Here is a 26,669-nt window from a genome sequence, read left to right as displayed (position 1 = left end):
TAATGTGCAACTTGAAATTGGCAAATATTCTTTGGTTCTCTTGAACTGGCCCAAAAGTGAATTGGTTTGTGTCTTTAACAAATCAGAAACAAATCAGTTTATTTTCCATATTCCAGCCTCCTAGGAAGACTTACTACAAAGAAATGTGCATAGGATTACACTGAGTGTCTATAACCATCTGCATGCTTATTTCTGAGTCAGTCTGGTTGAACACAGCTGGGCTTACTTCCATGTAAAAGTGCACAGCATGCTGTTTCTTGATACTCTGCAATAATTCTGTCCTATTGCTTGTGACCTGCAGTCACTGTGTCCATGACCATTATTTGTACTGGCAAATCCATGTGTGCTGCTGTCTTAATATTTTATGGTGATTCTCTTATCAGTTGAGTCACTGTGACCTGGTACCGTAAAATCCAAAGTATCATATTTACCATTTTACCCATCCATAAGCAAATCAAAATTGAACACATAACCAGCTATTACATAATTACTTTTGCTTTCCGAAAGAGGGGAGCTGCTAAGGGCACAGGGCTAAACTGGTTCTATACCCAAACACTGACTTATTGTATCCATCACCAATAAGTGTTTCATCTGTGTTCAGAGAGCAAAACCTATTGAGCCACAATCTGACCCTACATAGGTTTTTAATAAAGGCTGGTGTGGGTTATGTTGCTTGTGCATTAAGAACAACACGGGGGAGGGGAGCTTGTTGCAGCGCAGGAGGAGGGGGACATCATCTTTGCCCCTTGACCCTCCTCCCATGTGCTTGCTTCACCTTCTGCTTCTTAACTTCTCTCTGCCTCTATAAGATGCACTTTTTTCCTCCTAAAAAGTAAGGGGAAATGTCTTTGCCTCTTATGCAGCAAATGTGTGGTTGATCGCTGGCTCCCTTTCTGGCCCTGCTCCCCTGCCCAGGCCTCCATTGTTGAATGTTCTGCAGAAGGAGGCTGTTTGTTTCCCCAGTGACATGTGACTGGCTGATTAGATTATCTGTCTGGAAACTGTAGAAACGGCTCCCTTGCCTTTCCTAAAGAAGCTGCAGAACTGTGAGTTGAACCCCATAAAAACAAGGCTTTTCCCCTTTGCAAAAGAAGCTGCACAAAAGAAGCTGATCCTCAAAAAAAATGAGGGTTTTCCGCTTTGCAAGAATCTGCACAACTGTGAGTTGACCCCCGAAAAATAGGGCTTTCCCCCTTTCCTCCTCTAAAAACTAGGTGCGTCTTATGGTCTGGTGCGTCTTATGGAGCAAAAAAATACGGTTGTTGTTGTCCTACCGCCATTTCCTGGGCTCCAAGACTCCTTCACTTGGTGGTTCCCCAGCTGGTTCGTTCCACCATTCCTCTGCATCCAACCAGACCATGACAACTGTGCACCAGACTACTGTGTGTTCTGCAAGGCTTTACCGTTGGTCTCTCTCCACCCCTAGGGGCAGGACACGCCAGCAGCAACTCTTTGCAGCTAAATGCTTTGTTTCCCTGCTGCCACCACAGCCTCCCTTAACTGAGTTGCTTCTCCACCAGCAGTGAAAGTGGTGAGATGGGCTGGGAACCCATGGAGGCAGCACCTCTTGCGCTTCCACCACCTGAGGCAAGTGCTTCACCCCACCTGATGAGTGGGCCAACTCTGATGGAAATGGTGAAAGTGACAGTCTGCGCTTGAGGTATTGGTCAAACAAACCATACTCATAACAATGTTATTGGTCCTTAAAAGGCCAAACTAAGGTATAACTCAATAAACATGCCTATATATAAAAGACAAACTACAGTTTTTAAAAACTGTGTACGTAAAAGGAAAACTACAATGTTTTTTGTGTGTCTAAATTGGACAACAAGCACAAAGGCCTGCTCCAGCCAGTAAACCAGAATAAAACTGGCCAGTTATATGCCTTGACCAAGAGAAATTGATGGGCTCACAGCCTGAAGCACACCTGGGGTTAGGAGGCACATTAAAATGCCAGTCAAAAGAATGCCTGGGCTTATGTACCCAAAGCTGGGCACTTTTGGTATTGGACCTACAATGCAAACCTGGTCAGTGGGATCCTAGGATTATAATAGACTGCCTGGATTTATAATTGATGCCCAGGGCAGGTTGCTAAAGAGCAGGCCACATAACTACTGTTCCTTCCCAGCAGGGAAGGCTGTGCATTGTAGCTCCTGTAACAAAGTTTGATCCAATGTGGGGGGGGGGGGGAGAGGCCAGAGATGGAGAAAAGGAAGCTGTGAAAGCCTCTTGCTATATACAGCTAAAATTCAAACCAATGCTCAAGAAACAGGCTGTGAATTGCTGTTTTCACATGGTGCGTTTCTGCTGCTGCCATTCTAGTCTATATCAGCAGACCAGCCCTTCTCCTGGCTGCTGTGAACTCAGCCCTCCCTCCTCTGTGCTGCTAACAGCTGTCCTTGGCTGCAAAACAGAATATCTCCTTACATTATCTCTCTCCAATGCAAAGGAGGGAAAGGGGTGGGCACAGCTCGTGCCTATGTGCCCTCAGCTGCTCCACTCCTCATGTTGCCACATACTGCATGCTGTGCTTGAGGGTGCCCATTCACCTACAAGCAAGATGGAGGCTGGGACTGCTTCACCAGACTGCAAGCACACCCTATGGCCTGATACAGGATTTGGCATGAAGTGCAAATTAAAATGCATTGTGGAACACATTTTAATTTATTAATTGAATTTTTTTTAAAAAAAGAGAGAGAATCAGCAGTAAACATAACATCATGCTATTGTATAAATGTAACACATTCCTTCTTTATCTGTTAAAATATAGTATTGTGACTTATTTATACTTTCCCAAATCCCATGGATTGGCTCAGAATAGACTTCTGGTGATTCTGGGTTAACCTAACACGAGAGTTGGCCCATCTCTAACAGACACACAATGTGAGCTAGGGAGTGCAACAAGAATAGGCATCCTTAGAATACAACTCTCATGCGTATATTTAATGTGTGGGAAGGACATCAGGGCCATGCCCACTGAACACAGAGGGTTCCCTTCACACTGGCATCCTCCTAGATAATTTCCCACTTAATTTCTGGACATTGAAGGGTGGGGCTAGTAGATGCATGGAGGTTATGGACCAGGCAAGCAAGCAAAGCCCTGCAGTCCTAGCAGATGTTGGCTATAAGCTTGTAAGGGGTTCTTCTGAACACTAATGAGAACAGCCATCATTTGAGCTCGGTCACATGGGAAGAGAAAAGTCTACATATGGCTGCAGCAACTAACCAACTATTGATACTGTAATTGTAAAGAACGCAGAAGTGAGAAATTGAACTCTGCAGTGTAGTTTCGTGCTTTCTATAGCTTTTGTATTATAGCTATAGAACGGCATTATCATATTTGTATTATCTTATTATCATATTTGTATCTGTATATTATCTGTATAACACACTGCACATTTAAAAAACTGAACTCTATCTACACTGCTATCTAGTTCTTCCATGGTTAGATTACAAAGGCTCCAGTCTTAACCTGGGAATAAACTTCAAACACAGTGGGACATACTTCTAACAAGGCATGATGAACATAGCATGGTTGGAGATAGTAAGACTTACTACATAGGAAGTGTGCATAGGATTACACTGGGAGTCTATAATCATCTGCATGCTTATTTTTGAGTGTGACTGGTGGAACACAGCAGGACTTACTTCCATGTAAAGGTGCACAGTGTGCTGTTTTTGATACCCTGCAATGATTCTGCTGTCTTACTTGCAATCACTGGGTCCATGCCAATTATTTGTACTGGTAAATAAGCATGTGCAGCTGTCTTCATATTTTACACTGATTCTCTTATCAGTTGAGTCACTCTGACCTGGAACAGTACTGAAAAATCCAAAGTCTCACATTTACCATCTTGCCCATCCACAAGCAAATTAAAATTGAGCACGCAACCTGCTATTACAAAATTATTTTGGCTTTCAAAGAGAAAGAGGGGTTCTAAGTACACAAGTACACCTGCTGAGGGGTACACTGGGTCTGTGTGATCCACAACATTAAAGCCCGTGCAGAGCTTGTCTGAGGCTTGGGGCAAGAACCTTGATGAAATAAAGTTATAAACTCAAACAAAATAGCAGCCAGTCCCTGGTGGGGCCCGCTGGTCAGCTTAGTCCTCTGAGGCCCAGGGCAATTGCAGCTGGCTGTCCCCCTTCTGCAGGGGCCTGACAACATCACACATGCTGCCATATTGGCCCAGTCAGAGAAACAGTTAGGCAGTGGGTTGTGTAAGTGCACTAACACAATATAGAATCCCTATCCTGTTCTAAGTCACCAACACCAGGTCCATTTGCCCAAAATGAGTAGACTGCAGGGAAGGGAGAGAAATGGGATCAAGAATGACGACAGCAAAAACTTCTCCTCAATACCCACTGTGACTCTGTCTGCTGGACTATTTTGGATTTTACCTAATATGGGGGGGGGCATTTCAGGTGAACCTCCAACTGAGTTAAGGGTTTGCAGAAAAGGTGATCTGTACCACATTGAGAGAGGGGTTACCATGGTAGTGGGGTGACTTCTTACTTCTCCAATGCCTTTATTTTAAGATTTAGAATCTACCAGTTATGTTGATAGACCTGGCATTGTGAGTAATAGGGCAGAGCTATGGTCACTGCTAGTGTCCTTCCTTCCTACAATGCCTCTGTGAAGGGCACTAGCGTGTCCATTCAATTCGGTTTCTTTGTTCATTATACCATTTTATATCCTACCCTTTCAGTCAGGTTCCTAGGGTAAGTTACTACAAGATTTGAAATTAGGAGACAGTTTTTAATACTAAAAAAGAACATCTGCCAAAATTCCTCTATAGCAAATGGTTCCACTTCCAGGCACCTGGGGATGGAAAGATCTGTCTGTTCTTTCAATTTGTCATATTTCTTCCTTTTCTTTTTTCAGCACTAATATTTTTATTAAAAGTTTTTCATGATTCAATAAGATATATACAAATAATGTAAATTTTTAAAAAAACAGAAAAAACTGCAAGGAAAAAAATAGAATGCGGAGTCCTCTCTTAAATGTACCGTATTTTTCGTTCTATAGGGCAGTGTTTCTCAACCTTGTGCCTCCAGCTGTTTTTGGACTACAATTCCCATCATCCCTTGCCACTGGTCTTGCTAGTCAGGGATGATGGGAGTTGTAGTTCAAAAACAGCTGGAGGCACAAGGTTGGGAAACACTGCTATAGGGTGCACCGGCCCATAGGATGCACCTCTTTTTTGGCAGGGAAATGAATAAAAAAAAATTATCCCCCCCCCCAGCCACGGCTGCAGCCCCAAACCTTGCGCACACCTGCCCGTGCTTCGGGCTGCAGGCTGCTGCCCCAAGCCTCGCGCGCCCGGCGGGACCTCCCGCCGGGCGTGCGAGGCTTGCGGACACCCGCCCGAAGCAGGGGGTGCCCTCCTTGCAGATAGCTTCCTGAAGCCTGGAGAGCTAGAGGCATCGGTGCACACCGACCCCTCTCACTCTCCAGGCTTCAGCGAAAGCCTGCATTCACCCCATAGGACGCACACACATTTTCCCTTCATTTTTGGAGGGGATAAAGTGTTTCCTATGGGGCGAAAAATACGGTAGTTCTTAATCCTTACCACCCACAGAAAGTAGTAAGGCCCTTCCTGCTCTTGGCTGGTATCTTTCCTTCTCCTCCCACTCTCTCTCTAGGAGACCAATATTTCCCTGCCTTCTACCCAGGGCCCCTCCTTCAACAATCTACCACCCCCACACAATTTCCAGTCTTAAATTCAGTTCCCCGCATTCCTGCAGCAATTTATGAATTTTTTTAATGCTCTAGAAAACTCATCAACTTTTTTTGTGGATTTCTCCAAATAAACACATTTGTGTATGCAATTTTCACTAAGGTACACATTTCTGCAAACAATGTTTCCTGATATAATGCATTTTGTATGTTATTTTCTTGGATATATTCAGTGTCATGCATATTTTATCCCAAAACATGATTTTTGGTAAACATTGGTTTTGTTGGAGAATTGAATCGCAAAATTCAGATAAGCGCAAATTTTAAGATGTCTTTGTTTTTGTTCTCACATTGTTTTGGAAAGTGTAAATTTGATAAATTTGGCTTTGATTGCAAGCATAATCTAATTCCTCCCCCATTCATACTCTGCACTTTCTTTTCTAGTATGTTTTGTGTACTGTTTAATCCAACCTGAATGATGGCTGCCTTTTAGGATAATGTCAAATCAGAGATGTTTGTTGAACTCTTGTCCTAACTTGTCCACTCCCTTTCTTTAGCACAGGTCTGTGCCGTCTTGGCAGTTTATATGTTGAGACACAATGTATTTTAATTTATTTATTGAAGGCTTTTTTTAAAAAAAGGAGAGAAACAAACATGAGTAAACATATCATAAGACTATTGCATAAATGTAACGTATTCTTTCCTTGTCTGTTAAAATATAGCATTGTAGCATATTCATGCTATCCTTATTTTACAATATATATTTAAAACTAAACTCTGCCTTCAGTTCCTTTTGATTTTCATATGTTTAGATTACTGAGCCTGCAGTCCTAAGTGCACTTACTTGTAGTATGTCTGATTGGACCCAGAAAAGACCTTCACCCTCCAGGTAAATATGCACAGAATCACACTCTGGGTCACTGGATGCCCCTGTTGTTGCTGAAATCCTGGGAGATGGGTTTTCATTGCCTTTAGATTAATGTTAATACCTATTATTTGTACTGGCACAAAAATGAGTGTCGCTGTGCACATTTTATCAGTGGAGTCTCGGTGACCTGGTACTTTAGGATACAAAGTGACATATTTCTTTTTATTTAAAATGTGGGTATACTGCCTGATAATATTTTTAAATATTAAGCTTTATTGGCCCTCACTCTATTGGCCCTCACTCATGCCTTACTGCATTTAGGCACTGGTTGAGCATGTCTGCAGTGTCAACCAAGGACAACGTGACGCACATCTGGGTGTCATCAACACACTGGTGACACTTCACCTGAATCCTCAGATACCCTTTCTCAGAATCTTTATATATGAATGAGCATGTGGAATAAGCTGCATCCTTGTGAGACCCCCTGCAAAGGCAGAAGTCACCCAGTGCAACTCTTTAAAGTGACCCTGTCAGTAGGAGCAGAACCAGTCTAGCATCATGCTATGAACTACTAACTCACAGAGCCAATCCCGAAGGATACAGTGGTCCCTGGTATCAAAAGCTGCTAAGAGGTCTAGGAGAATCAGAAGTGTCACACTTCCCCTGTCTCTCTCCTAGTAGAGACCATCTATCAGGATGGTCGAAGTTGCTTTGGTACTAAAACCAAGTACCTACAATAAGTTTAAAATTGGTCTCAATAATCCATCTCATCCCACAGAGTCTGGAGGAAGATGGCCAGCATCCACCTGAGCACCTTAATAAAAAGGGGATATTTGTGATTGGCAACGCTTGTTGCAATCACCTGGTTCAAAGGAGGCCTTTTTTCATGAGCAAGAATGATGGGTGAGAATTTAATTGATACACTATCCTTTCCAGAAAGATTTAGATCCATCTAAATTTCACCAGAAAATGATCTAGGAATGGGGACATTCCTACCTCCACAACTACTAACAACTCCTTGTTCAGCACCAGGGCTACCATATGGCCTGCTTTGTGTGTCAGAATGATATGCTGGCATAGCCCTGTGGCTATCATGATGATTCCTCTTCAGTTTATTGGCCGCCATACAGTCCATCGCTGACTCCAGACACCTGTCCAACACCTTCACAGCATCTCCTGATTCAGATGGAATGGAGAGATGGGAGTGCATGCTCTCAACATACTGATGACACTGTACTCCAAAGCTCTGAATGAGAGCTCCCAGTGGTTTCATATACTGTAGATGTTAAACTGCATAGGAGACAGAATGGACCCTTTGCGGACCACACAGCCCAAAAGCCATGTAGCTGAGCAACAATCTCCTAATGCTATTTTCTGGTGGCAATCGTGCAGGTAGGAGCAGAACCACTGGAATACAGTAGCTCCAACTCCACCTGCTTCAGAAGAACCCCATGGTCAAAACCAGTGGAAGGTCGAGGAGAACCAGCAGGATAGGATTCCCCATCTGTCTCCTAATAAAGGGAGAAAGAATCTTAGAGGCTTCAGGGAAGGCTACGTAGCACACAATGGTCTGCCCACTCCTCATCTCTCAGTACCTGCTGCCTGAGGTGCTGCTTCACATTGCCTCATGATAGAGCCTATCCTACTCCACAAAAGCAGTGAGATTAGAATTTTCTAAACCCTGGGAACAGTGAATGAAAAACAGACAATATTTTAACCCTTCTTTAGAAACAGGATAAATAAACACTCAGTGCTTAAATATCTGCATCCATGCAAGCATTTTGGCTTTTTTGTTTGGGAGTTATTTTCCTAATCCCTGCTTTGTTGTTTGGCATTATATGAACAGTATGAAAATGGTCTCACTGCACCATAATTTAACAATGTGAATATAAAACATGGAGACTTCAGGGCTCTTGTTGGCAATCCAGCAACAGATAATAAGACTCCTGTTACGAGAGAAGAATATGCTATGGAAGGACAACAATAGTAGAAGGGATCATTCTCATCAGGTTTATTCATGTTTCATTTATGGAGAAAGCACTTTGTAAATCCAAATCATCCACCTCTATTGCACCACAACCCTCATAAGCATACACAGGCATCATGTATTATTTTACTCTCACCTTGATGTATTGAAATTATGGGCAATTATGTTCACATATTGGGTGCATTGCAGGTGAGCTGTTTTTTAAACAGTAGCACCGTGAAGTTCTTCATTCTTTCTTTGATAAATTCACGAGCAACCATGCTTCATTTTTGTCCTCCAAGCCTTTTTTTAAAAAATAAATTGTGAATTACTTATGCATTATCATTATAATAGTTCCTTGACTGAGCAGTTCTATACTTATTATTACATGATGGGATATATAGCCCTGCTGCAGGGTTGGAGAAGCCGCCATATCCAGTGGAGAAGCCGCCATATCTGAGAACATTCCAAAATGGTGGGTAAATGACAAGATGCACAGTCCCTGAAAACTCTGCCAGTGCCCACCAATCAGGGACTGTGCTGACAGTGAAACCTCAGACAGAAGCAACCAATGAGCTCGTTAAAGGAAGGACATCTTCCCTTACACATAACATGCAAGACAGTTCTAAACCTCCATCAGTCCCAGTGGTACATCCAGGAACAACTTGTCTACTGCAAGTCCCCAGGCATACTGATAGACATGGGTTCAAATCCCCTCATGCTACTCACAAGGATGGTTTTCAAGGCACGTAACAGACCCCCCAACTCCATGTGCAAGGCACACACAGCCCTCCAAGGACAAGGGTTCAAGTCCTACCCAGGGAGGAACTTTCCTCTGACAAGCAGCCAAAGGGTGCGGCAAGAACATGAGAAGAGAAGCATTGCATTAACAATGCCATAGGACATGGAGTTGGTAGGCGCTCACATTTTGCATATCTTGGTGTGGGGAGAATCATGTCGGGAGCAAAACAGAGGGAGTGCCTGGAGCTCCAAGCCACACTGTGAACACCACACAGAGCAGTACTCAATCGCAGTAGCAGAGAGGAATGAGACACATCATCAGACATTTGTCTATCCCTGTCCCCATCCCCAATTGAAGAGATGCTTGTCACCATAAATTTAAGAGGGGTATCACAGTCAGCTACTTTTAGATCAGGGGTCAGCAAACCTTTTCAGCAGGGGGCCGGTCCACTATCCCTCAGACCTTGTGGGGGGCCGGACTATATTTTTTTGGGGGGGGAGAGGATGAATGAATTCCTATGCCCCACAAATAACCCAGAGATGCATTTTAAATAAAAGGACACATTCTATTCATGTAAAAACATGCTGATTCCCAGACCATCCGCGGGCTGGATTTGGAAGGTGATTGGGCTGGATCCGGCCCCGGGGCCTTAGTTTGCCTACGCATGTTTTATTTAAATTTATTTTGATCATTTTTATTAATTTTCCAATAAAAAAAGCCAATTAATCTATCCAATCATAATCCAATTAAAATAAAAAACTAAAATAAAAAAGACCAAATTATAATCCAAATTATAATTATTGATTTTTAGATGCTTCCCAAAGTTTTACTCCATGTTTTCGCATCTTCCCCTCGTGTTCTTTATTCTTCCTTCCTTCACTGTCCACTCATTCACCTCCAGCAACGAGGCACTTTAGTAGCTCCATCTTTGAACAATCCGTGCAATTTTCATGCTTTCAGAGCATAGCTGTTGCGAAGCTGAATGGCACTCTTGATAATACACTGCAAATGTGCTTCCTTTTTATTTTGCATAGCTGACTGATTCACACGCTCAGCAGAATTCAGGTGAACTTGCACGGCAATAACCGCCTTCATTATTCCTGTAGATAGGTGACACAACTCTGAGTAAATGTAATAATATCATTATAGAGGAGAGACAGCTGCTGATAGACCCTCCAATAAATAGAAGCTCAAGTTCAGACTCAAGGGCTTCAGAAACCCAGTGGGCTTCCATTCATATTCTAAATCAATCAGCAGCTGGAGAAACTTTCTTCTTTCTCTGCTGCTCAGCTCAATGAGCAGCTGTTAGGTATAAGGCATCTTCCTATGTAATGAATTATTTGAAGTTCTTAACTTCTGACATATACATAAAGCATCCACGCGCACGCACACACACCCCACTATTACACTTTATTTAAGTTACTGAACTTTAAACCTGGTGTGTGTAGATACAGGAATAATATTTTTAATCATAATCATAATCATAAATTTCTTATGCCCTAGCCATCTTACTAGGTTGCCTCAGCTACTCTGGGCATCTTCCAAGGAACATATTTGATGATATGCACTTACATCAGTCTAGCAAAACAGATAGCTTTGAACTCACCCCTCTCCTTTTTTAAGTTTAGATGTGACTGTTTTTATTAAATCTGTGTCATTTTATTTCCCATAACTATAATTTATTAGAATTTTGCTTTCTTAGTTTACATCAAACATATATTTGAGCAAAGTCCTGCCATGGTTTTGTAATATCTCTTTCTGACCCAAGCAGTGTTTGTTTGCTTGGTCAATCAATAATGTACCCAAAATATGCTGGTTCATCAAAAAAGATGTCCAAGATAATCATGTGACCGAATATCCCTCACTATAAAAGTGGCAGCAACCCATTCAGCTGTACCTTCCTCATCCATGATGAAGGCCTTAATTCTAGCACTGGCATTGACCCTTGTGGGTAAGTATAGATGTACTATCTGTCAGAAATGTTGGGGGGAAAGTGTTATAGAAATTTCAAATGTAAAACAGTACAGTGGTACTTTGGTTTACAGACACTTCAGGTTACAGATTCCGCTAACCTCGAGTTAAGAACTTTGCTTCCGGGTGAGAACAGAAATCGCACAACGGCGGCACTGCAGCAGCAGGAGGCCCCATTAGCTCAAGTGGTGTTTCAGGTTAAGAACAGTTTCAGGTTAAGAACGGACCTCCAGAACGAATTAAGTTCTTAACCTGAGGTACCACTGTGTGGTGCTTGTTTCATAGCTCTCTATTATAGCAAATAATGGGATGTGGTTCATTCTGGCTCATTCCAACTCAGACCCATTGAAATCAGTGGGTGGTATTCAGTTAAGTCTGTCTCAGAGCAGACCTATTAAAATCAATGGATATAATGTATTTTTCCGAGTATAAGACACCCCTGTGTATAAGACGCCCCCTATTTTGGGGAGCTCCAAATTAAGAAAATGGGAGGAAATTGCCCCATGTATAAGGTGACCCCCCCTTTTCTTAACATAATTTTAAAAGAAAAAAACCTAGTCTTATACACGGAAAAGTACAGTACCTTAGTCACATCCACTAATTTCAATGTGTCTGGTCTTCTCTGAGTATGACTGAGTGTGAACTTAAAATTATTTTCAGTAAATGGAAAATACCTAAAAGGTTTGCATGAATAAAACAACATTTTTTAAAAAAAAACACTCTTTTTTGGCACAATTTGGAAGATGCTTAAAACCTCTAAGCAGTTTACAAAGATTTCATGCCTATGTATTTCCAAAAAAACATGAAATACAAATATTCATGGAACAAATGCATTTAACTTTATTTTTTATCTTTCAGGTTGTCAGCAACAAAAACGTAAGTATCTAAAAAAAGAAGTACGCAATCTTGAAAGCTGTTTGGCAGTTTTAGAAATATTTGACGTGATATTTTTCACATGTTGCCTATAATATTTCTTTGGATTTCCCTCCCTCCAGAAACTGAAGGTGATGTTGCCACATATGCAGTCGAATTTCAAAACACGATTAGACTCCCAGGAAAAGGTGCAGGAAGCTCTGGACTGAAATTAAAATGTAAAATTGCCATCGGCCAAATTGCACCAGACCGTAAAGTTCTACAGGTAAGGGAACTTTTTCAGTCTTGAAAGTTAACTTTCTCTGTGAGTTTTTAAAGTTGAGGGGGAAATAATTCAATTTTGTCATGCAACTTGCATAGACTTTACCTTATTATTATTTATGCGATGACCGAAATTCCTTTTCACACATTACCAGGCAATTCTCAGTCAGCTCAAGCCAAACTCAGGCTTGAAGGATTTATTCTGCTTAGTGGTCAAAAAGACAATAGGATGTAATTTCAGATGCACAATAATTTTATTGTGGCATCAATTCAATTGTTCTCAAACTGTGATGCCTTGAAAATTATTTAATCAAATGGTAGTTGTAACTAATAAACAAAGACTAATGCATTTTCTAACAAAGTGGGATGTCATTGAATATTGACAATTCTTAATTTCATGTGGCTACTTCAGTACCTGCAGAGCGCAAATGATATTCTATGCACCACTCTGCATATTTTTAGCAATCTGGTGACATTTAAATATCTTTTAAAAATAACAAATGCAGCATGAAAACCTTTGCTGCCTTTTCCTACTGAAATTGGGGGGGGGGAGTGAGAAAGGGTTTCCCCATAGGTTTGCAGCAGAACCCGTTGTTCCCTGTCATCCTGTCCTGGTGCCAGACGTAACCCTGTTATCCTACCCTAGATTCACTTCAGATCATAGCCTGGCTATACATAGAGAAAGCTTTGTAAACCCTTCTGGGTCAGAAATTATGTGGGCTTGCTCTAGGCTGAAGACAAGACATAATACAAGAGTAGGGTTCAAAGTCGGTTCACATATGCAAAGCCCTCCTTCTCAGTAATAATAACAACACACCAGACTTGACCCACTCTGCTAGCACACTCACTTGCACTGCATCCACTTTCTCCTTCCTTTCTGATGGTGGAAGTTAACATAATGTCTGTAGCAAAGGGTCTAAGACAACGCCATTTCCATTCCAGAGACATGCATGTCTGTACCATTGCTAACTTTCCCCAGATGGTAGAGATGCAAGAAGCTGCAATAGGAGTGGTGGCAAGTGAGAGAACTAAGGAACAGGAGGAAGCAGCAAGACTGCTTTGGTTAGCTGATCAGCCTGTCAGCCCAGGACAAAACTGGCCTCTTGGCAAAGGGGAAGGATCCTATTATCATACTACATTTGTTTTCACTTGTAGTGTTCTTGAAAAGTCTTAAAGGTCTAGTCAGTGAAACTAAAATGGCTCGTTAGTGTCACTTCAGCATTCTTTTAGGCTTCCGACTTCAAACGGCTAGCCTTAGATACAGTAAAAAGATTCTTACACATGTAATAATGAAGTCCTGTCATTAACATGAATGTGTAGTTTACATGTGGTGAAATAGATGCTAGGTGGAAAACATTTAAGCTCTAATTTGTGTGGTCTTGAGAAGGTGTGGTTTTGAAGACTGCCGTTTAAATAACCTTCATGGATTCTAAAGGGAGGTGGAAAATAACATGAAATTTACTCTTCGTTTGTGTGTGTGACAGCTTCATAGCGTTGAAGTGCTTGAGCTCAATGGCATCCAGCCACAGCAGGACTTCAAGCAGTCATCCAAGCTGACCAAGATGTTTGAGGAAGACTTACCTGGCATAGTTACATTTCGCCACAGGAAAGGCTTTGTTGATGACATCATGGCTTCAGGACACTTCTCAGAATATAAACTTGGTGTCTACAAAGGACTTCTGAACAACCTGCAATATTCCATGAAGCTAGACCAGAAAAGCTACAACTTAAGAGAGGTGAACTTTTAATTTCCATTGCATCTGTAGTACTGTGGCTTTTATTTTCACACCAGGCACTTACAATTATATGTTATTTTTATTGGTATTCTCTCAACTGCTGAGAATTTCAAAGAACTTCACGTACATTTTATCAGCAGTCCTTTCAATAGCTGTAAGATGGCCAGTTTATTTCAATATAATAGTTTGCAGGTGGGTGGGGAGCAGCTGTAAACTGAATGAATGTGTCTTACTTAAGGCTACTTGCTGAGTTTGTAGCTCATATTTGAACCAGCACATCGCTGTTGACGTTAACTACTTCATATTCCTCCAATACCACAACAAAGTTAATAGACCAATATGGATTATAAATATATAGAAATAAGCAGGAGTCAAACTTCCATCCCTAAAATGAGGCTCATGCACTTGAATTCAAAGAATGAATTGGAGTCAACAGATAAACTTCTTAGCTCTGGTTTAGATCATAATGATCAAATGATGTGGTCATTCCACACACACACACACACACACACACACACCATAATTTCTATTTGCAGTTGCAAATACCTAATCTCCTACAAAATAAATCTGTCCAAGTTAAAACTGCCTTGGGGATAAGCTTGCAATAAAGTGATGTCAGGACTACACTGTGTTAAATTGTAATTTGGCTCATATTGAAATCCTGACTACAGACTACAGTTAATTTCACTTCCACAGTCCCATATTTACATTAATCAAGCCAATTTTGATTCAGATGTTGATATTTGAAAACGTTTGAAATTATTTTTTGGGATGAAATTTAGAATAGGGTTGCTTTAATTTAGAAAACAAATACTTTAATACAGTAATATTTAATTTAGGAAATTGGTTTGGAAACTGCGACCAATATTCTGTCCCTGTATCACATTGTGCCTAGTTTTACAGCCATCCTATTTTTTCTCCACACTTCCCATTGCCCTAAGTAGGCATCAGACAATGGCATGTGACATCTGTTACCTGATCCTATGTACTGTGGGGGGAAAGTTATTCCTTTTGTCTCTCCTGAATCTCCCATCATTCAGCTTCGCCTCAGATTCTCATATTATAAAAGTGGGAGAACAAATTCTCTTTCCATGTCAATGCATAATGGTATACACCTCTTTCATTGCTGCTGTGCCCCCACCCCACCCCCAATTACTTGCCTTTTTCTTAACTAAAAAGCCCCGAATGTTGTAGCCTTTTTCTCAGAGTGGTTTGATCCAGGTCCTTTGTTATTTTGGTTGCCAGTTTTGAATCCCTTCCATTTAAATCCTTTTGACTTAATGCAGGCAAACCAGGTGATACCAGGGTTAGCTGTACAGTTTTAGAGTTTATTTTTTATTTTGTTGCATGATATCAGCATTAAGTAGCTTATTATCATTTATATCACCTGATAAACAGTTCGGGGAGGAGTAGGCAATGAGATTTTAATCAAGCCTTATGACTTAAATGACTGTGATCACAGTTTGCCAAGGTGTTCTGTGTGGCCAATGTGATGTCCCTACTTATGGTTATTCACCCACAAGAAGCTTGTTTTGGGAAGGGGCAAGGGTGGGAAATACTTCAAGGGCCAAATGTCACACATTTTGAACTGCATGAAGTGCCGGCATGTTCTTCCAGTGCAAGCTCTTCCCCCATCCTTTCATTTAATGTTGAGTTCCTAGTTTGTGAGACTGATCTGATTTGCAGGGTTCAAATTTGCTCATTAGCTAAAGGCCGAGCATAAGACATATGGCAGGCACTCCAGACTTGAAACACTTTGAAAAACAGTATTCAAACTTGGTAAAAACTCCGCGCATATACTGATATTGCACTTCTGATGAATACAAAATCATGTCGTGATGTTATAGATCTGAGTGAAACCTGCTAATGTAAGAAAAGAGAGTTAAGATTCCTCAGTTCTTCAGTGGTGCTTAATTATTGCCGCTTTCATGGCACATCTGCTTCTAAGGTTTCTAACAGAGGATTGTGTGAGTTGTAGATTAGGTGTAATGGGATTTTTAGGGGCAAAGAGCCAGCCCCGGCTCTGAAATCTCTTGCTTTTGAGGTTTCATTCTGACTGATCAAATTATTTCACCACATTTTTTATTAAAATTTTCAAATTATCCTTCATATACAATAAGCCCTAATTGGAACTGAATAAAGAACTTCCCAGTGGGACAAGCCATGGCTTCACTGAAGTCCATCGGGGTTTGCCAGTGATCTTTCAGTAGAAACCTGTGTTGGAATTTTTGACGAGAAATGTGTGTAAGGGGAAGGGAGGGAAGGATATAAGAAAAACTGAGAGGTTCATTAAAGGAGTTAGAGTTAGAGCAATTTCACAAGAAGACCAATATTCTCTCAATGAACCTGCCAATCTGATTTATTTGTTCGTTTTACAGAATAGTATTTGGGGAAGGTGCAACACAACATACCTTGTTCAAAATGCTGTAAAAGCCGATGAGATCTTCATGACCAAGTCCATGGACTTAAACGACTGTGACAACGCTGCTTTCAAGATCTTTGGTGCGTTGCATGTTACTCCATGTGAAGCCTGTCAACAGGTTAGTATGGGGGTTGTGTGTATATAACTATATCATCTGTGGTCCTGTTCACATCTGCAAGAAGATCCACGATTGGTTGTTCATTTGCAGACAGCTGCATAGATGTTGACCTCTGTTATAAGTCATTCATTTGCGAGATTTGCCATTCTGTTCAAGCAGTTTTAACTTGTGCTCACAAGCTGCTAGGTGGATGGGGGGGGGCAATGATGTGGTAAAATTGCTGGTACCATATAGTTAGACACACATGGGTTTCCATGTAGAGCAGTCACAATGTTGCATTGCACTGCAACCAAACTATGCAGCTGCTTGCATGCGCCATACATGCCTAAGTGGGAAAGCATAAACCACAGAGGGAGGCAGTCAAATTGGTTGCAAAGGTGAAGAGGAGAAAGAAGTCTAGAGGATACTTGTCAGTGACCCCTCCCCCCTTGTTGGGTTCTAGACCCAGATGGCCATGTTACATATAATTTACTTTGCACCATTTTTTCATCTCCACCTTTTTTCTACAAAATGGCTGGTGGGGTGGAGAGCAGAGGGAGAAGGGGTGGGGGGAGCCCAGAAACAATATTATTTTCTGATAGGACAATCCATTTGTTCTTTTCTTTCTCCTTCTCTCTCTCTCTCTCCTCCCCACCCAATCACTTGACCAAGCAATCCAATAGAGATCTATTGGGCATCAGGTGCCTGGATAGATTCTGTGGTCTGCTAGCTGCCAAACGCAACGGTAGAGATTGCTAATGTAAAATAATATTGATTGGGTTGTATCCAGTGCTTTTTTCTAGAAAAAAATGCTGGTACTCACCATGAAGTTGTTACTATAAGTGTTACACTTATTAACCAAAAAAGGAGAGGTGCCGGCAATACACATCCCTGAACGCACTGGTTGTATCCAAACAAGTTCTCCTCAGATTGGACCAATTGAAGTGAATGGGCATAAATTAGCTGTGTGCCCATTACGTTCCATGTTTCTGCTCTGCATGGACCCAGCATTGGGTGCAATCCTACGTGTGATGATTTCTGAACTTGCTATGATTATGTTAAAAATTCTAATATATGACTTGCCGCTGCCTGTTTTCATACAGAAAGTCAAACCTTTCCAAGGCTCAGCTACATTCAAGTACAGATTTAGGGATGCACAAAAGGGAGACAACGAGAGAACGATTATGCAGGTCGAAGGTGTGGAAATCCGTGAGTTCGCACCATTCAATGAGCTTAGTGGAGCAACAGGCATCATGGAGGCCAGGTACCGTACCTTTGTATAACTGCTCCCTTTTTACAAATGCTTTTCAATTTATCAATTCGTTAGGCTTGCCATACGTCAGGAAAATTCCTGACATGTACTGGTTTTCGGGTTTTTGCTATTTTTGAGTTAGGTTCCTAAACAAAAAGCTCGACCATTTTGTTGGTTTCCTAATGAAAAATGAAAAAATGGCAACCCTAAATTCATCATCCCAAATTACCTAGTCAAACTCCTTAAGAGTAGTCTCAATATCTACCAGCATTTCATAAACCTATGGATTTCCCTGGAATGTCATGCTTAGCTATAAATCTGAAACATATGCACACATATAAAAACCATAACAAATATAATTTGATTTTAAAAAGGTATACAGTAATTTAAAGCGTGGAAGCCCAGTGAATAGGAGAATCCTGGAAAATCACAGTGCAGTAGTGAAAAAATCTCTTCAGGCCAAAGTACATGGGATAGCAGTTCATATTTAAACATGTGCTTAGCTTGCCTGGTTTTATTTTGGAGAAAAAGGAGCCCTGACGCCCCAATCTGGAACAAGCTCCTAATCTGGATTGGGGACGCTGCACTGATTTTCTCCTGAATGTCTTCTTTTTGAGGGGTAGGGGTAGTTCTCTTGTACTTGATATGGTTGCTTCCCTTTTTTAGGACTGTGTTTCATATTAATAAATAAAAAAGGGTTTCTTTAAAAGAATAGTACACCCATTGAAATGAATATGCAAAAGTTTGTAGAAGTCAGCAGATATGACTAAGATTGAGTATTACCCATTATGTGTTTAGATTCAGCAAATCTTCATAATCCAAAGGTCAGATCCACCTTCAAGTAAAGAAGCATTTTAAATTTACATACTATATTTGCTAGTTTAGTCCTGTTTTTTTCTGCTGCAAAAGGAAAATAATAATTATTATTATTATTATTATTATTATTATTACAAAGCCAAGAGACAAAAAACAGCTTTCTGTATTTACTATTTGCTCACTAAATGTCATTGGATCTTTCCACACTAGGCTTAAAATGGTATTCATCGATATGCATGGCCACTTGCCACATGTCCCTTCTGACTTGAAGAGATGGGGCTCACTTACCTACAGGTTTAATTATGAACTTCCTCCTCTTCCTATTCCATTGATAAAGAGCAACAACGTAGAAAGAGAGGTAAGTTTTAAAAATGGTAATGCAAATGGAACTTTGCAACATACCAGTGTTCTTTGCCTGTCGCGTTAAACAATACCTAACAATGCTCTCTTTTTTATTTTATTTTTTTTAAAAAAATTTCTATCCAACAGATTGAGGAAAGATTGCAGTATTTGGCAGGACACCCAAATGCAAAGTTTCCAAGAGATGGTGCAATTAAATACCTGCAGGCTATCGAACTTGTGCGTGACATGAACGATACAAAATATTTAGATTCGCTCTTTAGAAAACACGCCAATGAGCCAACACTCAGGTAAGATAACAGAGGAAGTGTGTTATACTTTTCATGCTTGAAAAGCATAATTGAATAAGATCTAAATTAAAGCGATCAGAGCTCAGACTTGATTGCTGCTTCTTTTCTTGTAGACACCTCATCGTGCAACTAGCTGCTGCTGCTGGTACTCCAGATGCACTTAGATTCTTGAAACATAGGTTTGATCAGAGAGAAATCAGCAGGATTGAAGCGACAATGGCATTTGTTACCTTCTTTCATACCTGCACTCCATCTCCAGAAATCCTAGAAACAGCTATGGTAAAATGCATCTTGCATTACGGGGTTTTTTGTTTGCTGATGTTGGCTTTCCCTGAATTGATCTTTTTGCGGCGCGGGGGGTTTGCAAGAATAAGTGCATGCGACTTTAAAATTTGGCAGTTCCTACAACCTAGGCATCCTGAAGACTCCAACGAGCATTGTTCCATCATTGTATCCTCTAGATGTTGCTGGGCTGCAACTCCCACCATCCCTGACCACCAGCCATGCTGGCTAGGACTAATAGGAGCTGGAGTCCATCAACATGTAGAGGCCACCATGTTGGCTCTTCTTGATCTAAGTTCTTGTTTTTCATGTCTTTGAGCAGCTCTGGCCAAGTCCCAAGAGGAGACAATTCCCATGGGGGCAACAGTTTTTAAAACCCTGAAACACACCAGTTTGGTAACCACCTCAGACATCCATCCTCTCCCCCAAGTGCCACAAGCCACTTAAACCCAAACAAAACTTGAATAATAAGTGATATCCAAAGCTACTGGTACACAAAGTAGACCCACTGAAGTCAGACAGAAGTAATTTTAGTCCACATGTAGTGGGTCTATTCTAAGTATGATTTCATTGGTTTTCCCTCAATATCAGGTAAGAGAGCTGGGTAACCACACACATCTGCCGGACAAAAAAGCCTATTAATATTTAACTTTAAATTCATAGTGGAGGAAATACAGGCTAGGTCAATATACAAAGGTGTGTGTCAGAGAGTATGAGGCAAATAAAATCTAACCTATATGCATACCGGTTATGTATGGTCCTTTTAAAATGGCAGTTCCTTTGGCAAGCAGGTCAAGATCCTATGGCTATGGCTATTATTGTTGCAGTGCAGATGATTGATAGCTCTGGAGGCCCATCTTATGGGTTCCCCTTAACTAAGGTCTCTGAAATGCTGTGGGCATCAAGGATGCTATTTGTACTTAAGTTAATTTTATTGGGTGTTATCGTCATACCCAGATAGAGCCACTGAAATCACTGGGCAAGTTCATCATGATGAACTGAAGTGCATTTAATGGTTCTACTCTGAGTTTGACTTAGTTGGAGACAACCCATTTAGTCAAGTCTCTGAGAAATTGTTGGCCTCCTGAAGGCTAGTGTTCTTATGGGCTATGAAACTGAGCTGGAGTTCCCCAGTTCAATTTTTACCTCTGCTGTGATGAGCCATTACTTCTTCCTTGGCAAACCCATTATGTATCAGCCACACATTTATAATATAGGAGGAATAATGCTGTCTTACTTGGATAAACAGTTGTAAAAATTACTGAGATGTTATACATTTGAAACTCTTGGAACACTATCTTTATACACTTTATACACTCCCAGCAATTGTTATGCTTTGGGCTATTTTCTCTCGTTTAGTCTGAAATGCATTCAGACCTGATTTAATTGATGCATATGTTAAAATGAGATGAATAATTTGTTTTTTGTATGTTTCAATGACCAACTTTTCTCTCAATAGGCAATTGTGACAGATGCCCTCAAAGGCCCCAGAAGTTTCTACCGCAGCTTTACCTGCCTTGCCTACGGAACTGTTGTTAAAAAATACTGTTCTTCCTCAGAAACTTGCCCTGACAAATACATCAAGGTATTGTGCCATGTTTCAATGACATTTCATCATTTAAAGAGTAACAATATAAGGTGCTTAGTTGGCCTATTATTATCAGCCTACAAGTTAAGATGCATGTGTTGAGCACAGTCTTTAGAGGAAATTGCAACACATTGAAAACAATGAGATTTTTTGCTGCTGGTTTCAGTGAGTTCAGGATTACTGTCTTCAATTTGAAATAAAAATAAGGTGGGGGGGAATTATTCTTAGCACTACACTACCATGGTATACTTGTCTCAGTAGTTCTCAGAATCTTTACATGTTATTTGTTTAATCGACCATTCAAATAATCATATAATACTGCTATAAAGTACCTGTAATTATTACTGTAAATTCTTTGAAAATGTTTAAACTGAGTATCATTCACTCCTCACTGAAAGCAATAGCAACACATATCTAGTCATTTGTTCCAGGTTATCTTAACATTAAGCATGGGCAGGTCAGTCTATTTCTGGTCCATGGCAATTCTGCATGCGTTACTTTCTATGTCCTTTCCATCCTGCTTCCACATTATTATTTGATAAAAAAATAGCCACATAAATAATATTTAAATATTTAATGCATTTTTAAATATGCATTTCATTTTAATGTACATATTCCAACCTGAATCGGCATTTTCTAAGTTTTTTCAGCCAAAATTTGTAAAGAAATATTTTGAGAAATGTGATATCCAAAGGATAATTATGTCCTGATCTTTGTATTAGTCAAGGAGGTGCAGCTTGTTCTGAATGGGCTTGTACTTCCTCTGAAATAGCTTTTCTTTGGGGGGGGGGTTGCTCCTGTATCCGTCTTTCTCACTGGTGCAATATTTCTGGCTGTTCCTGCTTTGGGATGGCTTTAATATGGTAGTCCAGGCATTCATAACATCCATATTGAATTACTGCAATGCACTCTATGAGGTGCTTTATTTAGGTTGGTCCAGAACCTACAGCTAATGCTGAATGCCTCAGAAAGGCTATTGAAGGGGATGCCCTATTGAAAGTGCATAAGACCTCCTATTCTGAAAGACCTGCACTGGCTATGCATATGGTACTTGGCCAAGTTTATTGAGACCTGCAACATAGGAGATGCTGATGGGCAAACCCTGTCAAACCTACTCATGTCTAACTTGAGATCACAGGCTGTCCCCAGTATCAATTCACGATTCAAATCATATCTTTTTTAAGCAACTATTTTGCAACTAATTTTGAAACCACTTTTCCCCCCCAAAACAGCCTTTGAATGATTTTGCAATTAAAGCAAAACGTACATCCGACATAGATGGACAAATGCTGGTACTGAAGGCCTTAGCAAATGTGGGACATGTCATCATTGAGAAGCCCATCATGAAGACCTTTGCAGCTCTCATTTCTTCTCCTGACTCCCTGCATCCTTGCGCTGCCATCTTAGCTCTAAGAGGCCTTGTCGAGAAGTATCCTGCACGGGTAAGAAGGCATGGCATTTTTGTGGAGATCTTGTGGGGTTTTTTTCAACAACATTATAGAGCTGTTAGGAATATCTTTTTTTTCCTAATGCTAATTGATCATGGTGATACATTATTTCTCAAAGACCAGTTGCATTAGGTATAGGTAGGGAATAAATGTCCAAGCGGTGGAGGACTCAGCCCCTGTCTGTGTAGATATGTATACCATTATGTACAGAATTGAAACTCATGGGGGGGGTTACAGTGATAGAGCGGTGTGTGATATATTGCTTTAAACAGCTGAGGCAGCAGATGATGTGCAAGTCACTCACGTTGCCAATGGGTGCTTTATCCAATCCAAATGTGTCTTTCTTCCGTACAAGCAAAAACACACCAACAGAAAATATGGCTTTGCATTTTCTCAAGTGGCAGATTTTTCTAGGAGCAAGCCTTTAGAGGCTCTGTTCTCAAAACGCAGAGAAGGAGAAGGGCCTAAATCTTGCCTGGGCATGTTATTCTGAAAAGCAGGAATCAGGAAAGTTACATTGCAGATAATTGCTTGAAAAGCTCCATCTTGTTTTAACAGAAGTCCCATACATAATATTGCAAGCCACTGAATTTGAATACTGTATGCTGTGGGAGTTGGGGCTGGCTGCTGTCGTTCAAAGAAGAAGAGCCAAAATGCCTGCTTAGCATGTACAAGCTTTTTGAGCTATGAGCCAAAGTCATAGTGGGAAGGAGAAAAATAAGAGTGCAAAATTTATATTTTTCAATCTATGTTGCACAGGTGGAAGCACTTACTGTTCCAATCGTCATGGACAACAAGATAGATCCCGTAACTCGTAAATGTGCTGCCATGGTTTATATGGAATCCCTACCAGCTCTCCCTTCATTGATGGCAATGACTAATTATGCATCAGAGACACCCATGTCAGAAGTGAAATATTTCCTGTTGACTCTTATACGTGAAGCGGCCACTTGCAGAACTCCTGACTGCCAAGAGATGTAAGCATAATTTTTTAAAAAAATGATTTCTTTATGAAAGGAGCAGTGCACAGCAAACAGCAGTAATAAATGTGAACATTGTTGGTTAATTTGCTTTATTCAGGGCTTCTGCCTGCAGAGTGGCACTTAAAGTACTGAGCATCAAGATTCAACGGCCTAGCTATCGCCACAGCATGGTTTACTTCTTTGGTCTTCACAGTGGTAAGAGACGTGTTTTTTCCCCAGATACTATTTATTCCTCCCAGAATAATAGTGATTGCTTAAAATATTTAAAAGATGAACCTGTTGTTTCAAGAGTAAAAGCTGTTTGTTTCAAGAACCAGAAAGAAATCAGCCATGTCTTGTCATGTGACTAGTTCAAAAAGCACAGGGAAAGACCTGGGGAGGAAAGTATGCATTGGGCAGGGCGGTGTGCAGTCTGCAAAACCAAAATGTTCTCTCATCCCTAAACTAGAACCTATAAGCATTTTGATTCATATTTTAAGGAAGGGGAGGAATGGTACATTGACTTTTTATGCCACAAACCTATGTTATACAGTGGTACCTCGGTTTTCGAACGTCTCCATTGACGAACATTTCAGTTTTCGAACACCGTAAACCCGAAAGTAAATGCTTAGGTTTTTGAACACGCCTCGGAAGTCGAACATGAAACGCGACTTCTGTATTGATTTTTCTGTATTGAGTTTTTGGTTTTGAGTTTTTGGTTTTCGAATGTTTCGGAACTCGGACAGTCTTCCGGAATGGATTACATTCGAAAACCAAGATACCATTGTATTTTTTTTACTTCATCCTCCTATTAATAATGTAATACCAATGATACATTTACTGGTTTTTGGAGTGGGAACAAGAAAACACACCTTGTGTATTCTAGGCCAAATGTCATGTTATTTTCAGGCAAGTCAAAGTTTTACATTATATGATTTAAGTGGCTTCATTCTTAAAGAACCATGAAAATCCTAGAGATTTTCTGCATATCCCTTGGGAAATATTTTTACAACAACCACCCTACAAACAAACTCAATACCGTACATAACTTAATAAAAATAATATAGGCTCATTTAATAGTTGTGTAACTTATTAGTACACTTGAAAAGCTAATGACAAATATTTCATGAAAATTTCAGAAAATGCGAAGTTAGATTTTTGCACAGTGCCTTAGGTTACTGCTGTGCCTCGTGACTTTTACATGACCATGAAATCAGTTTCATAATAAAAATAAGTACCATGAACATGTCTAGGATATACAGACCTACTACTTCACAGAGGTATGTAGGGAGCTCTTGAAGAGATAAAATAATTTCATGGTATATGAAATTTTCTTCCCTCCAAAGCATCTTTATTGTCATATACTATTTTAAAGGTTAAAGGAATGAGATTTATCTCCTTAGTTCTTGCTCAGTTTTTTTCATGCACTATAAATTTAAGTAGAATAACTTGCAAATACTTCCAAGATTCAATAGTGTGAGCGCTTAAAGTGGCATAAACTGCTGGTAACTGTCGATGACCATATTTAGATATTAGCTAAATTGATATCATAGCACGAAAAATCTATTAGAAATTACTAATATTCTATTATTAGTATCTCCAGAGCAGGAGTAGCCAATGTTTCATCCTCCAGATGCCACTGGACCACAACTCCCATCAGTCACATATAACATACTGAAAATGATAAGAAACCAAAAGACATTTGCCACCTTTGCTAACAGTTTCATAGAGGTGGCATGGTGTCCTGTTAAAGACAGATGTTAAGATACAGATTGCTGCGACAAATTACTTTTAGGAAGCTTAACATGTCTAGCAATACCTGTTGAAATGCCAAATCAAATGGCACTCCTTTTTCAGTAACAGTTAATTATCAAGTAAGCTCCAGCGAGGGTGAAATGCTATATAAAATATATTATTTCCCTTTCATTGTGTCCCGGCACTGTTTTGTGACAGCCTACGTATAGAACAAGTAGTTCAGCAACAGAATGGCTTGCATTTCACTTTTGCGTTCAAGCTTGCATAGCTGAGGGGGATATATTGAAACTCCCTGCTTGATGTCATGCGGTCATATAGAGGAGGGAAATAAATCACACACACAAAAAGTCACACTAAACATTATGAGAGAAGGGTGGAGAACGCTAGGCATTTTGACAGCCCTATGTCTGTCATAACATCTTTCTTCTGTGTCTATTCACACTACAAAAGAGTCACTTTTCTGTGTTTCTTTAGGTGAGGCATAGGCAACATAGCTTCCTCCAGATATTGTTGGCCAATGAGGTGTGGACATTGCAGGGGGTGGGACTAGATGACCCTTGGGGTCTCTTCCAACTCTACGATCTACAATTCTAAGATTCCATGAAACATCTAGAATCTGCCAATTGACTTAAACCAGGGATGGGGATATTTCCCAGTCATGATAACAACATTTAAAAAAACAACCAACTGGAAATAACAGAATCGGTGACCTTCCATATGCATAGGAAGTGCTCTGTGATGGAGCTGTAACTCTCTCCTCCAACATATTCTATAAAGTCTTGCTCCCTCTCCCCCTTCCAGAAGAACTGGTCAAATGTAGAGAGAGTGCCAAGCCCAAATCACAGTACACAGACACAGTAGCCTCTTTGTGCAGCTGGTCTTGTACATGGAGTTTCTTCGCTTTTTCATAAGATGCTGTTTTCACATTAAACAATTAGGAAATTAAATTCGTATTATTATGCAGTTTGAAGAACTGCCCGGCCTTATTGCTTGTTGTTTTATCTCCCTTTTCAGAACGACTTATGGCTGGTTTGAGAGCTGAGGTTGTCAGCATAGGCAAAGAAGGAAATATCCTCCCACTGTTTACCGTGTTCAAAACCAGGGCGAACATCCTTGGCGTCTCCTCTGATCTTGTAGAGGTAACAGATGCTGTCCATTATAAATTCCATTAGGCCTGTACTGATAGACCTTGAATTTATTTTCTTACAAAATTCATTTGAGTCTGGCTTGTTTCTATAGCATGAGCATTCCATACACTAAGCTTTGATAAGAAGGGGGCAGATCATCCTTACATGGTGTC

At 40.5% G+C, this 26,669-nt stretch overlaps 1 protein-coding gene and 1 long non-coding RNA gene across 2 annotated transcripts in view; both read left to right on the top strand.

Moving 5' to 3' along the window:
* The first annotated feature begins 11,055 nt into the window (after nt 1-11,055).
* On the top strand, nt 11,056-12,336 carry LOC309371671. The gene is made up of 3 exons (XR_014169251.1): nt 11,056-11,207; nt 12,086-12,103; nt 12,223-12,336. It is a non-coding gene; the product is annotated as an uncharacterized lncRNA (long non-coding RNA).
* Nucleotides 12,337-13,259: 923 nt separating this feature from the next.
* The window catches only part of LOC309372192 (vitellogenin-1-like), a gene marked incomplete at its 5' end in the record, with an annotated part of 32,175 nt that continues 18,765 nt past the window's right edge, over nt 13,260-26,669 (top strand). The window contains 12 exons of the mRNA XM_081915489.1: nt 13,260-13,376; nt 13,846-14,097; nt 16,476-16,637; nt 17,720-17,880; nt 18,895-19,042; nt 19,174-19,334; nt 19,448-19,613; nt 21,076-21,201; nt 22,437-22,646; nt 23,412-23,629; nt 23,733-23,830; nt 26,384-26,508. Of these exons, the coding sequence (XP_081771615.1) occupies nt 13,260-13,376; nt 13,846-14,097; nt 16,476-16,637; nt 17,720-17,880; nt 18,895-19,042; nt 19,174-19,334; nt 19,448-19,613; nt 21,076-21,201; nt 22,437-22,646; nt 23,412-23,629; nt 23,733-23,830; nt 26,384-26,508 (1,944 nt within the window). The remainder of the gene's footprint in view (nt 13,377-13,845; nt 14,098-16,475; nt 16,638-17,719; nt 17,881-18,894; nt 19,043-19,173; nt 19,335-19,447; nt 19,614-21,075; nt 21,202-22,436; nt 22,647-23,411; nt 23,630-23,732; nt 23,831-26,383; nt 26,509-26,669) is intronic.

Source organism: Podarcis melisellensis (genome assembly GCF_964234715.1).
Source record: "Podarcis melisellensis genome assembly, chromosome: 6".
Taxonomy (NCBI): Eukaryota; Metazoa; Chordata; class Lepidosauria; order Squamata; family Lacertidae; genus Podarcis; species Podarcis melisellensis.
This window is presented reverse-complemented; position numbering and strand designations above follow the sequence as displayed.